Source organism: Patella vulgata, chromosome 2 (assembly GCF_932274485.2).
Source record: "Patella vulgata chromosome 2, xgPatVulg1.2, whole genome shotgun sequence".
Classification (NCBI taxonomy): Eukaryota; Metazoa; Mollusca; class Gastropoda; family Patellidae; genus Patella; species Patella vulgata.
Window position 1 is genome coordinate 53,377,483 of NC_065880.2, and position 17,164 is coordinate 53,394,646.

At 35.9% G+C, this 17,164-nt stretch overlaps 1 protein-coding gene across 2 annotated transcripts; it reads right to left on the bottom strand.

The window, feature by feature from the left end:
- Nucleotides 1–3,386: 3,386 nt before the first annotated feature.
- LOC126812377 (RWD domain-containing protein 1) lies at nt 3,387–16,839 on the bottom strand. 2 transcript variants are annotated; one of them, XM_056098707.1, is made up of 7 exons: nt 16,638–16,839; nt 12,027–12,104; nt 11,664–11,791; nt 10,920–11,063; nt 7,384–7,510; nt 4,442–4,504; nt 3,387–3,532 (listed from the first exon to the last, which is right to left on the bottom strand). In XM_056098707.1, exons 1-7 carry the CDS (start codon nt 16,708–16,710, stop codon nt 3,441–3,443), a joined length of 705 nt encoding a protein of 234 aa, XP_055954682.1. In that variant the 5' UTR covers nt 16,711–16,839; the 3' UTR covers nt 3,387–3,440. The 2 variants fall into 2 exon arrangements, with proteins under 2 accessions (XP_055954682.1, XP_050394700.1); XM_050538743.2 differs by having other exon boundaries at nt 3,387–3,535.
- Nucleotides 16,840–17,164: the final 325 nt, after the last annotated feature.

Consider the following 17,164-nt stretch of genomic DNA (forward strand, 5'->3'; position numbering starts at 1 on the left):
CCTGTTGAAAATTTCCTATTTCTCCGCAACTGAACAAGTTAGAAACCATTTTGTGATATCTATATGATCGTATGGGTTCATTCTATTAGTTGATTAGAATCAAATATCAAAATTTTTAAACAAACAACAAATACGACTCATTTGAATAAATTATTTGTTTTGAAGGCTATAAATACAGTTTTTGCCCAAATTTCGTCATTTCCGGTGACATTGAAAATGTTAAATTGAGTTGAACTAGTCACAATTGACATTACGCATCGAATGGTGTCACTTTTATGAAAATCCAATAGTAAGTGACTCATGCATTATTGACCATTTCTCGACAACTGCTCATATAACAAACTAATTTTGAGATAGATTCTCTTCGTATGGATTAATGCTACAAGTTTATGAAAGTTGCGAAGAAATATTTTAAAATATGAAAAGCCTGAATGGGTTGTAAATAGCTCATTTTTTCATCTTTTTTCACCTTTAAATCAAAATGACCCGAAAACGAAATTAAAAAATCTGAGCCCGATGTTTTACAGGGCACACACTTTCAGTCATACCAGATTTGAAAAAAATAATATTTGCTTTCAAAAAGTGGTACCGAACTGTTAAAATGGGATTTTGGATCACGGAGCATATGAACTTTGTTTTATACAAATCGAGCAATAAATAATTAATCCATACTGAAAAACTGAATTAGCCAATGGCGGCCAAGGAAAATTACAATGACAAAAAATGGTGCCATTTTTGGTCAAATCAGATGACTCTTTAACCCTGGGTAAAATACCACATTAAAATATTCATAAATAAAAAAGTTTTTTGTAAAAATTTAAATTTTCAAAATTTGGCGCCTAATATCTCCGACGATTCGTGGAAAATCAAAAATCTTAAGAACCATGGCTATGTGCCTTGTCTCTGGCTATGTCAAAATGTATCCAATTTTAAAATCCGACGATTATTGTTAATATTACGGCAATATTTCAAAAATCGACAAATTCGACGATTTCGGACATTTCGCATTGTCGCAGAACGTTCGAAATAGCTTTAATCTCTAAATCACACCCACTTTTCCAGTAAAACCGAAGACATCGAATCAATCTGACAAGTAGTTTCTGAGATACAATCAAGAGAGAGAGAGAAATGGGGTTTAACGTCCACTCGACACAAACTAGGTCATTTCAGGACTAACATATGGTTTAATTTTATTTACATAATTCGCTTGCGCGTAGGGGTCTTTAGCAGTGGGAGGAACCGGAGGACCCGGAGAAAACCCACGAGGTTGGACAGGCGACCCTACTCCTTGCGAGATACAATCAAATTGGAAAAAAATAAATAATAAGAATAATAATAAGAATAATTTTAACAAAAACAATAGTGTTTCACACAAGCTACGCAGTGTGAAACCCTAATAATGACTGACACCAATATTGTCCTTTAACAATGATTACCTTGTATGGACAGGTTTTGCAAAAAAGGGGCATAACTCTAAAAACATATTTCGATTTTGAAGACAAGAAATAGTATTAGATCAATATGATAAGGAATACTTCAAGTTTGGTCAAAGTCACAAGATGTAAACAGGGCTAGCTCTAATCCCAACCCTAAATTTAACCCTGGACCTAGCCCAAGTCTTACCCTAACCTACAATCTCGCCAACAATCATGTGCCCTAGCCTTATTTACATCTCATTTACATTACATTGACGAAAATTGAGTTGGCCTTAACAAATAGATCTAGCCCATGAAAATGAGTTACCATCTTGTTATAATACAAGTTTCCTAAAATCTGATAAAACTTGTGTGGACGTACCAACGGATGAAAAGAGTGATTACAATATACGTCCACATTAACATGTGGGCATATATACTATTCAAAAAAAGTAGGGGATATTTGATTTTGGGGGCATAATACTAAAATATGCAAATGACTACGAAAAAAGTCACTATAGAACCTAACAGAAGAAACATTTCCAGTTACATGTGACGCCCAAACGCACCAATAGCTACCGCATGGAATGCAGGTGATGCTTGGGATCATCATGGGGGTCCAACCCAAGATTTGCACGACTCTGACTTTGAATGTTACAGTCATTGTGGCATTGAATTCCAGGGTGGAAACATCAGTTTAATTGTTTTAGTGACCAGAAAACAAATTTTGATATGCGTCGGCTTACCCAAAATGAAAGGTTACGTGCCCTTGGCATGCTACAGATCGGCACAACACAGGCGGTTGTGGCGCGGACGATGAATGTTTCTCAGTCTGTCATAAGCAGGCTATGGTCCAGATACCGTGATACACAATCTGTACAGGACAGACCACGCTCAGGTCGACCAAGGGCGACAACTCAAGCCCAGGATCGATTTATCCGTACCTTGGCCTTGAGAAATCGTGTCATCACAGCAAATCAGATCAGCGCTCGTCTTCAAACAGACACTGGTGTGAGAGTGAGTGGCCAGACGATTCGGAATCGACTGCATAGGGGTCACCTTCGCGCCCGACGCCCTCGCGTGATCCCTTGTTTGAGAGATCATCACATTCAGGCAAGACGTCGTTGGTGTAGGGATCGTCAACACTGGGATAATCGACGCTGGAGCAATGTGATGTTTTCAGATGAGTCAAGGTTCACTGTTGATTTTTTGGACAGACGTAGGAGGGTGTGGCGTCGTCGAAACGAGCGCTTCCAAGACGTTAACGTCATCAGACATGATCGATTTGGGGGTTGTTCTGTTATGGTGTGGGGAGGCATCACTGTTGCTGGAAGAACGGCTTTACATGTTGTTGCAGGGCGTGTTACAGGCCAGTACTACCGGGACAACATCTTGGCAGTCCATGTTGTGCCGTTCGCACGACGTCATGGCCGCCGTTTCATCTTCCAGGATGACAACGCAAGATGTCATAGGGCCAGGATCGTTACAGGTTACCTCCAACAACAGAACATCACCACATTACCTTGGCCAGCACTGAGTCCCGACCTCTCCCCCATCGAGCATGTCTGGGACATGCTTGGACAGAGGTTACGTCAACGTCAACAACGTCCTGCCAATGTCCAAGAACTTGCTGCTGCGTTGCAACAGGAATGGGACAATCTGGACCAAAATGACCTTAGACGTCTCATTAGGAGTATGCCACGTCGGATCAATGCTTGTTTGGCAAACAGAGGAGGATTTACCCATTACTGACTTGGTTGTGATGCTGTGGTAACTTTGCTGTTTGACCCCGGGTATCATTTTACCCTTATAATGGTCAGTCTGTGATCATTTGGAATAAATCGATGAATGTGAACTTCATTTCATTTTGTCATTTGTTCTTCGTCAGTTTCATTAGGTGACTTTAATAACACTTAAAAATCAAATATCCCCTACTTTTTTTGAATAGTATAGAAATGAACAACAAAAAAATCAGCAATAAAATAACGTTTATTTACAGAGATTAACTTAAAAGGACGGTTAGCATCAATCATCATCATCATCAATATCTAATTCTTCATCAAGATCTAAATCATCCAAATCTTGAAATAATGATTCATCAACTTCAACAGCATTTTCTTCTAGAAAGTATTTAAAACATGTACTAGTATAGAAATAATCAAGATTTCAACAAAGGAAAGAAACAGAAGATACCTTTTACTGATAACAATAGTTAAACATATCAATTACGATAAAATTACTTAAGATCTGTCAGATAGGAGAATATGCTTTTTCGATCACCGACTTTTAATGTCTCATATATAGGCCCTTAAGATGATTATATTTAAACTGGTATTATTCAAGACAACTTAAACTGTACAAATTTCTACATTCATCTGCATATTCAACAATTAGTATGATTTAAATCTGATTTACGACGACAAATAATTCTGGCTTGGGTTGTTGACTTATTACTACTTTGAAGGTTAGCATTTATTAACATGGGCACATGCATATGTCATCATTTTTTCAGGAAGATAATTTACTACTAGAGCCCACGTTTTCAAGCCAACCAGTTCATGATCAACATAAACCAGTTTTTTAAAGAAAAGCCTGCTCGAAGACCGGTAGAGCTGGGGAACCTTGGAGTAATAATGTGTTTTTACTACCATCGAGATCTGGTAGTAAGGTTGAGTTAGGTTGATTTGTGATATATGACAGTAGGTCAGCCCTCGTTAACTGCACCTTATCTCTTTTGACAATTCATGTGATTAGGACATTGAATTCAGTAATCATTATGTGTCTAGACACACAAATTGTTTTTTTTATTAGTTTGCAGTGATACAAACATTATCCCAGTCACATTTTGTCAAATCAAATGATACACATTTTTTTCAGGATCATTTCAAGCTGAAAAATTCAGACACTGTATAGGGACTATTACTTCACATTTTGTATTTTGATTTTCATACATGATTACACTGGGAAGTTTTCTTTAACAAAGAAATAAATATTAATTATTTCTTCAACTTTTAACTTTAACGTACCTGAAGGTAAGAAATTGATATCTGATTCGTTGAGTGATTGATCCTCTAAAAATAACTGTCGACCTATAAATCAATATATATATAAAAGTTATAACAACTTCATAGCTATAGTAAATCTCTGCACTTAAACAGTGCAGCATAGATCTATCATTTTAAGACACTAGATCATGGCCAGTTGATTCTACATCTGCACGCAAAGAATAGTTTTCCAAGTAACTAATTGTATACAAAATTCTATGGGGGGGGGGGGGGGGAAGATAACAGATACATTGATCATAATTTATTTCTAACATTCAATATCTATAGTAAGTACATTGTGTTTTATAATAATCAGTAATGAAATCCAGTGCGTTATATGTAACTAGAACAAGTCAACAGTGAGGCTGATATACCCTGCCCAATTGAAAAAGTAATTAGATGACACACATTTTTTAATTGCATGTTTATCTTTTTATAAAGCATCCTAATATTGCTTATCAAAGTTTAATGTGAGCATTTTCACCGAATTAGAATCAGTAGTGTTGAGCTCCAAAGTCTCGACCAATCAAATCGCTCATCATCGAACTTTGTCATGGTATTAATGTACTGAAACTATACTCCAAGTTTGATGTACTGAAAGTATACTCCAAGTTTCACCACTCTTACACAATTGGAATCAAGGTTATCATGTCCCAAAACATTGATGCAGAAAATGTTCATTATTGAACTCAGTGGAGGTTCTGATGTAATGAAACTATAGGAAATGTGCATTATCGAACTAAGTCAAGGTATTGATGTAATAATATATGCCAATTCTCAATCAGAATCAAAGTTGTCGAGCTCCAAAGTCTCGACCAATCAAATTGCTTATTACTCTACTTAACTTGAGCTCAAAATTCTCATTATCGAACTTAGTCAAGGTGACCAAAACTCCCCAAAGCATAGCCCAATCAAATTGTTTATCCTAAGCCGAAAATGTTCACTAACAAGTGAAATGTTTGCAGGGTTGCAAATCTTTCCATTCTGTTTGCCAGATTACTATGTCTTCTACATCACAGTTGCATAATATTTAGAGGTGGAACACCCAATATTCCTCTAAGAGTTTTTAAGATTTTAATTTGAAACTAGATGGGATTATATAGCTAACTACTGATAATGAGGAACCCTATCAAAATTCAGTCATAGATAGGTTTTATATAGTATCTTGGATATGCCATTGACACACTGCCCTATTGCACTTATTAATTTGGTGTTCCAAAGATACTATACTAAGCAGCAAAAGAAATGTCACTCTGAATAGACGCATGCATAAAACTTGCCAAATGTTTTTATTGTATATTTGTGAGCACATCTCCAACTTCACCTGAGTACTAAGGCTCCTTCTCAAACACAGAATTGAACCCAGGAAATGTTCTCAAAAACGCAACCTGACTTCTGAGATGGTAATGTGTTCTCCATGATTTTCATTTAACTCATGCTGCACGTGCTGTTCACCGGGACCAACCGTATAAAATGCACCCTCATACCTGGTTGAATCATTCACACTACAACGTCAGCAGCATGTCACAACTCTTGGTAGCTCAGAGGAATCAGGTGCTTGGAAGACTTGACGCTGGCCACACTGCCCAAGCCGTTGCCAATCACTTCCAGGTCAATGTTCGGACCATCTACAGGCTTCAGCAACGCTTTCGAGCCACCAACACCATTGATGATCGCCCCCGAACTGTTGGACCAAGGGCTACCACAAGGCGACAAGACTGCCATGTTGTGCAACAACATGTGCAGAATCCCTTCACACAGGCATCTGAGACAGCACGGCAGACAGTGGGAACACACAGAAGACTCATAAGTACCGATACAGTGCGCTGACGTCTCATCAGAGAGAACATCTATTGTCATAGATCTTACCGTGGACCGATCCTCACCATCGACGTGAATGTCTACAGTTTGCCCAACAACACTAGAACTGGCGACACAGTCAATGGAGAACTGTTCCGTTCACAGATTAGTCGGTATTGCGTATCAACTGCAGATGGCAGGACCACAATATGGCGTCGACGTGGCCAGCGCTATTCTGACCAATGTGTCATGGAACGAGACTCATGGTTTGGGGTAGAATCGGCATGAACCAAAGAGGGTTTCCTGTGGTGTTCCAAAATCTTGGTCCAGGGAGACGGCAGCATCACAGCAAAGCGCTACATCGATCAAACTCTCAGACCCCATGTCATACCCCATTTTGCACGTCATCGAAACATCGTTTTCCAGCATGACAATGCCCGTGCCCACACTGCCAGAGTTACTCGGGACTTTCTACAGCAGAACGGTGTCAACATTATGCACTGGCCGGCCCTTAGTCCGGACTTAAACCCCATTGAACATCTTTGGGATGAAATTCAGAGGAGACTTAATAACGTCGTACTGAGACCAAACACAGCCGATGGATTGCGCCAGGCTTTTCTGAGAGTATGGTTCCAGGTGCCAATGACGTTCATCAATCGCCTGGTCAACTCCATGTACAGACGCTGCGCTGCTTTTATTGACACTCGCGGTGGTCACGCCAGATACTGATGTATAGACTGTGTACATACTCTAAACCTTCTCGTAATGTCTTGGAATTGTGATAAATAAATCACTTATGTGTCAACATACTGTTCACAAAAAATTGCTTTGATCCATTAGTATTAGCTTACGCATTACTAGCTTAGGAATTAGAATTATGAAGGATATTCCACTCCATAGTTTTCTAGAATGATTTGATTAAAGTGCCTCTCTGATTTTGAAATTGTACGGACTTTTTTTTCGCTGTTTAGTATATATGTTTGTTCGGCTACAGGCTCCTTTTATAGTGGCTCCTCCTCCAACACACCTACCACTCTTCTAAATGACCAATTGATTTATTACACTGGTTTGAACAATCTGTAATAATGTCAAGAGAGAAATAATAATGCCAGTTTTCGGTATACCTGTTTTCTTCTTTGATGATGATTCTTTACTTTGTTTTTTCTGCTTTAATTCAGCCATCTCTGCATCAAACTTTGCTTTCCATGCTAAAAAATTTTCTATCGTAACCCGAGTTCCTTGAAACTTTTTCTGAAACATACAAAAAAAACATTTAGTGCAGATGTAAATTATAACTATGAGAGTGACATAGTAGGAATATTGTTATTTTGAGTGTTATCCTGAAGGTTACAAAATAAGATTAACATATGGTACTGTAAAGAAAGAAAACTTTACATGCATTCACATTTACATGTTTTATTTTATATGTAAATATAAAAGCCAATAGTGAGGCTGATGTCTAATGCCGAAATCCCAAAATAAATAGATGACACATTTTAATTTATCGCACATTTATTTTTTCAAAAGTATCAAGCAATCAAACTGATTATCAACTATACACTAAGTTTCATCACTCTATCAGATAGAATCAAAGTTATCTTGTCCTAAAGCATCGACCATTGAAATTGCTTAGCTCTGCTTAGCTTTAGCTCGAAATGTTAATCATTGAACTCAGTCAAGACTTTCACCTAATGAACATCTACATCAAGTTTAAACATTTTACCTCAATAAAAAGCAGAGTTGTTATGTTCCAAAGTCTTGACCAATCAAATTGCTTATCACTCCTTGGCTTAAGCAGAAAATTCTCATCATCGAACTTAGTCAAGGTAATGATATAATGAATCTATACTCGGGAGTTTCATCACTCTCACTTAATTATAACAAAAGTTATCGTGCCCCAAAGCATCAGCCAATCAGATTGCTTATCTCTGCTTACTGTAAGCAGACAAATGTTTATTATGGAACTAGATCAAGGCATTCACCTAACGAACACCTACACCAAGTTTGAACATTCTACCTCAATTAGAAGGAGAGTTACTGTGTTCCAAAGTCTTGGCCAATCAAACTGCTTATCGCTCTGCTTACCCTGAGCAGAAAGTGCTCATTATCGAATTTATAGTCAAGGTATTGATGTAATAAAACTATACACCAAGTTTCATCACTAAAGTTATCGTGTCCCAAAGCATCAAACAATCAAATTGCCTATCTCTGCTTACCCTAAGCAGAAAATGCTCATCTTGGAACTCCACCAAGGCATTGACCTAATAAACCCCTACACCAAGTTTAAACATTCTAGTCCAATTAGAAAGAGAGTTATTGTGTTCCAAAGTCTCGGCCAATGAAATTGCTTATCGCTCTCCTTACGCTGAGCAGAAAATGCTCATTGTCGAATTTATAGTCAAGGTATTGATGTAATAAAACTATACACCAAGTTTCATCACTCTCACTTAAATAGAACTAAGTTATCGTGTCCCAAAGCATCAACCTATCAAATTGCTTATCTCTGCTTACCCTAAGCAGAAAATGCTCATCTTTGAACTCCATCAAGGCATCGACCTAATAAACACCTACACAAAGTTTGAACATTCTAGCTCAATTAGAACGTGAGTTATTGTGTTCCAAAGTCTCGACCAATCAAATTGCTTATCACTCTGCTTACCATGAGCAGAAAATGCTCATTATCGAACTTAGTCAAGGTATTGATGTAATGAAACTATACACCAAGTTTCATCACTCTCACTTAATTTGAATTAGAGTTATCGTGTCCCAAAGCATCAACCAATCAAATTGCTTATCTCCTTTTTCCCTAAGCCGAAAATGCTCATCTTCGAACTCCATCAAGGCATTGACCTAATAAACACCTACACCAAGTTTGAACATTCTAGCTCAATTAGAAGGAGAGGTATTGTGTCAAAAAAAGTGTCACGGACAGACAGACAGACAGACGAACCCATTTTAATAGTACTCTGCTTTCTTCGAAAGGTGGGGGACAATTAGTATTCTGAGAGTATTACTAAGTTCCAACAAATTTATACAATCTGTAAAAGGCTGATTCTGTGAAAATATTTCTTTGAATATATAATCCAAATATATATAGATGGAATAAATTTTGAAAAACTGATTTTCACAGAAATGTTTAATTCTGCTATGAGTGTACCAACCCTCAATAAAACAGCTCAAAGTTAAACTTAAAATAATTCTGGAAAAAAGAGTTTTATTTTAAGCAAAAATATAAAGGAATCCCACCAAGAAAAGCAAATTTGATCTGTAACTCTGCTATATACAAGAGTGTACCCTTGATCAAATACCTCAAAACTTTATAGAAGAAATGTCTATATAGACGAATTTTCCTTGTTTTTAAATCAACAAAGGAACCTAACTTTGACGGAATCCCAAGAACTTGATCTGTAAATTTGCAATACCGGGTATACAGCACTCTACTAAAATTCAATCAAATATCTCAATGTTAAATTTTAAAAAATTCCAAGAAACAAAATGACAGGACGGTGAGAAAACCTATAGTCTCCCCCCTATTTCACAGGTACATGTAAGGACTGAAAATGATTGTTTACATAATGGAGTTTCTTCCCTTGCAATTGATCACAAAACTGAGTTCTTCCATTCATGCTTATTATTAGATAGTAATTTGAGCATTGATTGTATTTATCTATTAATTTTATTTTGATAACGGCATGGCTTTGAAATTAAAAGCATTTAGTATGCAATCTGATTAAAACAAAGATCCTATTTCGTTTTTTATAGTTCAAAATTTTGTTTTACTGGTCTTCAAGGATCTGGAAGTGTTGCAATCTGATTAAAATACAGATCTATATTCCGTTTCGTTTTTTATACTTTCGATGGCCTACGCTACATGAAGATCTGACCAGTTGTTTTGGGAGGTCGCGTCAGAGGTTATACGAGCGGCTTTTGACCTTATGACGTCAGACACTTGATTAACCAATCAGCATTGATGTTTCTAGTGGATAACTCACAGTTTCGTTTACAGTTTCGTGCACCACACGCCAAAGGCTCGCTGTAACAGACCGTTTCCTTGGCTAATCCCTCACATCATCCAGAACACGTCAATGATAATAACTCTTGCAGATCCTAGTGTAGTAAAGACAAGTAAAACGAAATTTTGAACTATAAAAAACGAAACGAAATCTGTGTTTTAATCAGATCGGAAGTGTTGTTAAATAACCCACGTTCTCTGTGATGTGATGGATTAGCCAATCAAGGGGTTTATTGAATCGACTTCTTATGTGGCACGCAGAACTGTGGTTTGACATTCACAAAAAAGAAAACAAAGCGTCTGGTGAATGCCATCGAAAGTATAAACATGATACAAAATACAGATCTGTATTTTAATCCAATTGTTATAGTATAGTTGACTGTACAACATTCAAGCCACTGGTAATATTGTCCAGCTTTCTCTACTTAATTAGTTGGCTTCTCTGTTGATCCTACCTCATTTCCAAATTAATGAACATCACTGGTTACAGCCAATAGCAATAATTTCATGTCATATTTATGTTTACACATTGTCTATTGCAATAATTTCATGCAGTTATCTTGTCTCACAATTTATCTTTACTTTTACCTCTCCAGCAGTGAGAGGAAACTTTCAATCATGCAAAAAAAAAGAAAGAAGAAATCTTACAAAAGCTATCTCTTCCTCTTCTTTTAATTTTCTTTCTTTTTCCTGCAGTATTTTCTCTTTAGCTTCTTCAATAAGATTTCCTAATTTTTCTTGTACAGCAGAAACAATTGTGAAAACCATAACCATACCCAGATTTTCTTCAGCCTATAAATGGAGTAGAAATAGTCACTATGGTTGGTCAACATTATCAGTGATGTGATACTATCACATGAGGTCAATGTTATTTAAAGGCATTTTAATACTGTGTTTTACAAATCTCACTCCAATGATTAAGTTTAAGAATAATTTGTCAAAATTTATGACAACTGTCTTATTGTACTCCTTTATTATAGAGCTAAAGTTATATCTATTTATGATGTTCAATGATCAACATTAAGTCTGCTAAATGTGTACTGTTAGTGTTACTGATATTTATTTTAAAAAAATTGGCACAACCATACTATCAAGTGAAAAAGCAAATACATAAAAAATTGACATTAAAGTTTTGAACAATGGTAGTGAAATTCATGTCTCAAAATATTCAGGTGACTGATGGATTGACCAATAGATAGGTATGGCACGTAAATGTATCTAAGAGATATGTTCATGCAAAGAAATCACAACAACCAGGCTAGCATATCCTGATACTACCAAACATCTGAATTGCTGTTGCATTAAAGTTAAATATATGTTAACCTTAAAACTCTTTATTTTAATTACCAGTATTTTTGATTAATTAGAAATAATATGGTAGTAAAATCTTACTGTTTCTCTCATAAATCTATTTAATTCTTTTGTCTGATCAAAATCTAAATTTTCACTTTCTGTTATTTCTATCTGAGGAGCCTCATCAGGGTATTTTGGGGTATATGTAAATTGTAGAGTACAGGTAACTAGATGAAATAATACACAAACATTAATTAGTATATCATTTACAAAGATACTGACTCAAAAAGTACATAGCTTTTCCAATAATCAATAATGCTTTGCAAATCATTCATAAATGGTAGACAACTTCCTTTAAGAAATAAATTTTGATTATTCATACACAATGCATAAAGTTTATGGTTGATCATTCTGTTACAATTAACATGGGAAAATGAATAAATGTCTAAGTCTTAGACCTACTTGTATCATCTTGGGGTTCTTCTCCAGCAGCTGAGGATAACTCTAATGCAAATACATAGTATGGTTCTATTTCTATCACTGGAAATATAGGAAAAGAAAATATCGATCATAAACAACATTTAATTATCTTACACGTTTGCAGTTGATCTTTTTTTTCCATATTTAATGTAAAAACAATAATGTTTGTTCTGACCAGATTCCATACTAATTTGTACAGATATCCATCCACAGGCACTTGAAATGATTAAAATTTCTTACATTATCTTGTCTGGCACACTACAATAAGGTATATCACGTGCCATATTGTTTTGACTCGCTGAAGATATTTCTTCGTTAATTATCTCACAATACTCACTACATGTAACACTCTCCTTCCGTTTTATGGCAGACTACACTTTATTTAATTCTTATACAACCTCCAATATTACTAATTTCATAGCGTTATTGTTTATAAATCCAACTTTATGTTTGGTTCTACATGTACATGTATGTCCCAACGAATTCACTGCAACTTTATATAAAATCATATTTTGTTCTGATTTAAAATTTTTGAGACATCATGATGTACATGTAGGCCAACCTATTGAAACAGGGTGTAGGAAAATGTTATTTTCGATAAACTTGTTTTACTGGACAAATTTTGTTTGTCAATGTCAGTGTGTTTTATTGTTGTTCAATAATGGCTCACTGAATAAGCTCTGACATGCATGTTTAATTATTTACCGATTGACGCCTTTCATCTTGCATTTAATATGCTAAAATTTCAGTCGCACTTTGTGTGCTGGTAAACCTACTAGAGCGAAGTATGTTACGTGTGAACTTAGTGTGGGTCAGTTCATCCCACGACCGTTTAATACTGGGCTGTTTCATACCAACCTCATTTCTTATGGAGCTGTTTCATCCCCCTTGTTATTATAATATAATTAAATACTTGAGTTGTACATCAAACTTATTGTTAAATAAACTGCTAAACACTTACTTATTGTTAAATAAACACTCAATTAATCATTTATTGTTAATTAAACATGTAATTAATTGTTATGGATTAATAATAAAAATACGCAAATAACTGGAGTGAGAGAGTTGAGTTGTATTTACACATAAATAGGAAGCATGGGAAACAGACACAAATGAAAAGATATTTAATGCATCAGCAGAATGTATAATTATAAATAAAATATTAAAAAATCATGTAATACAGTTGTTTTTTTTAATTTGTGGGATGAAACCACCCCTGTAAATTTGGGATGAAAGGTAAACCGGTCGCGCGATGAAAGACACCCCCCCCCCCACACACACACAGATTACATGTCATTTGGGACTCGCGTCATTTGGGACTCAAAAAAATATGACCACGACATTTGGGACTTTGGTATACGTCGTTTGGGACTCGGGTATACAACGTTTGGGACTCGGGTATACAACGTTTGGGACTCGGGATAATTTATTAGAAATAGGCCAATTCAAAACACGAAAGAAAATATTTATTAACATGAAACATGTGGTTAGTAAAAGGCTCAACCAAACGATAAGAAATGGCAACGATCAAAGCGGGATAATTAAAGCTGATTAACTGATAATCCCGATGTTATTGCAGAATGTTCAAAGAAACCTAACGGTTCTTTGGTGGATGAAAAAAAACGTGATTGTCAATCATCGAGAATGGCGGCCATGTGTTGATTGTAGTTATACCGTTTCACGAAAAAAACATTAGCAGTGGTCGGTCAATCAAGCTCGTTTACTATTTGATAAAAGAGAAACAACGAAGTATTACTAAATATACACAAATTTTCAACAATATATTATATTATTGTCAAGTTTTATACTCGCAGATAAAACAAAACAAAGGAGAAGTTTTATACTCGCAGATAAAACAAATCAAAGGAGAACTAGCAGTGTTAATCGCGGTCTCAACAATCGCCGATCAACTAAATAAAACGAAAGACAACTAAGACAGCTGTTATTATATATCATATATCTCATAAATAAATAGTCCCAACTGTCGTTTATATTGAGTCTCAAATGTCGTTTGTGTTGAGTCCCAATTGACGCCAATCAAGTCCCAAACGTCGTCAACTGAGTCCCAAATGTCGTTTATGTTGAGTCCCAAATGACAGGGGTCCAAAATGTCGTGAGTGCCCCCACACACACACAATGTGTGAAAGGTATGCCTACTGTCTGATTCATCGTAAATTTTAAACGGATTTCTTCGATTATGAACAAACTACTTAACGTTGGTTATTATAAACTTACCTGTGTGTTTGTAATGAACTCCCATTCGATAAAATCCATTGCACAACTAATTATCACAACGATGAAAACAAGTTCTCTCTTGAAAAATTGAAATATCACAAACTTTTCCCAGAGAAAAATACCAATATGGAAGATGGTTACGTCACTCTGCGGAAGATATCATTTCGTATTAGGGGTGACAGTATAGGAAATTCAAGTACAATTACGACAAGAATCCATGACCACTCGGACCAAAGATCACTCGGTTCAAGACCAGTCGGACCAAGTGATAGACCACTCAGCCCAAACAAATAGACTACTCTGACCATACAAAAAGACTATTCGGACCCAACAGAAAGACGACTCGGACCAATAATAAAATGTTGTTTTAATAAATTGATAATTGCGTTTGTTTTAATATAATTACTCGAACCAATAATAAAGTGTTATTTTAATAAATTGATAATTGTGTTTATTTTAATATGACTACTCGAACCAATAATAAAGTTTTATTTGAATAAATTGATAACTGTGTGTGTTTTAATATGACTACTCGAACTAATAATAACGTGTTGTTTGAATAAATTGATAATTGTATTCCAAATCGCAAAATATCGAGAACCACACTTGTAGTCACGATTAAAAAGGGGCATATAAACGTCCGGTCTTCGTATTATTATGTGCTGTTTATATTAACGCATCAAGGGCGGATAACTTGAAAACGTGTCTCCACCCCCCCCCCCATATATAGTAACCCAGGGGTTAGTGGGGTAGAACGGAATGAAACCACTGGGGATACAGCGAATGTGGAAAAAGTAAAATTAGGCTATCAGACAAGAACAGTATACCCGTATATGTAGAAACTGTCAAAAGTCTGGAAATACCGAGTCTCATTGCAAGAGTAAAGAAAAATTAGATTGATATTTTTTTTTTGCACCATTATTAATTAATTTTAAAACTAATCGTTGATTTATTTACGTACACAAAATTGAACCAAACAACTCTAAATATAAGAATTCCGTATAAGAATTATTTGCTTCTTTGTATTGTGATTTAATAATAAATAAATAGCATATTGTCTAGCCTTATAATATAATTTAATTGGTCCGACTGGTCTTGTTTTGGTCCGACTGGTCTTAGTCCGAGTAGTCTTTGGTCCGAGTGGTCTGGATACCTACGACAATTGGCATTGAGTTTGAGCGTTCGCACACATAACTACCCGCATTCCTGTATTTAGTTACCGTCTTTTACATTCTAGTAAAATCTCTGCAAATTTTATAGCTTTACTTTTTGAAATATTTTGTTCTAATTATTTGATTAGCGACTCGGATGGGATTATTTACTTTTGAACACGCATGCCGCACAAACACAACTATACATTCGTTTTACGGGCTTTATCACACTTCGATCAAAACTGTCGAATCGAGAATTAATGTTCCGCTTCTTACGGGGTCATACGGGCTTAGTAGCATTATATACCCACCCGGGCACCCAATACGGCAATAGACACGCTGAGGGCTGCCGCAACACGCTTAAAGATGTTACTGAAGCGGTTATTATTCGATCGAAAGAATGCGTATAAAATTAAAAATACACTCAGAGAATTCGGAGGTAAGCTTCATGATCCTAATTGTTAAATTATTTATAACATAAAGAAGATAGGATATTTATAGTTTATTCATGACTTTATTTTTACGAGTATCCGTGCAATCAGTGATATTTTAATTGTGAAGAAAATTTGATAGACTGGCGATCAATGGTTTCCATATAAATCTCCTATGTAATTGCCTTCAATTGATATTTTTCGTCGCCCAAACCCATATACGATCAAAATGATCGCGCTGTCAAACTATCTTTCAATGTTAACCAACCCCCGCAACAGGTATATTGGATTCGACCAATACGTCACGAAGACATTGGTGACATCGCCTCTGTCGAAATTACAAGTAAATTTTCAAATTTTTCAAGAGAGAAATTGTTCTCATCGTTGTGATAATTAGTTGTGCAATGGATTTTATCGAATGGGAGTTCATTACAAACACACAGGTAAGTTTATAATAACCAAAGTTAAGTAGTTTGTTCATAATCGAAGAAATCCGTTTAAAATTTACGATGAATCAGACAGTAAACTATAAATAAAGTCAGACCATGGACCTTATAATGTCAGACTTCTGTATTCTGTATGCAGCGTGGTCAATTTTTTCAATTAAGTTGAGCTAAATCATAAGGTCGTAATGAATATAATTTAGAAAAAATTACACGGAATGGCTTGCCCTCTGATGAAAATCTCGGTTCCCGAAACGTTCTCGGTCAGTACAAACTACAACAAAACATTCTTTTTTAGGCGATATCTGAATACTGAAAATTAATAATAATTACCCTCTAATTCTTCCGAGTATATTGACTGCAATGCTTCTATCTCATTATTCTGTTCTTCTTTGTAGTCTGTCATTTCTACAGAGTGGTGTTGAACTGTTAATTACTCTAGTTAATTAGCTGTCAAGTTTATTTAGTTCGCGTGATGAACATGTGCACTATTTTTCATCGTCGTCGCCATGCCACTTCCGGCTAAATGGCGATCTTATGGCTACAGATCACCAATGATTTCCCCATTGACTTTAGTGTTAATTCTCGTCTCTTAGATCGGCTCTAAATTTTTCCCAAATTTTCGTTGGGTAGAACGCTTTCTACCACAGATGGAGCAACATGTGGTCACCTCTTGTCCAAAAGCACGTATGAGGTTCATCATGAAAAACTTGAGATACACAACCTGGAAGTAGAGATAATTAAACATGCAATTTTCCGCCCTACATTTCAACCTAACCAACTTCTTAACTCTTGTATCCTTCCGCCTCAAAATCATGAATATTCACCAAAACCTGACAGAAAATGTATATTCAAACCCT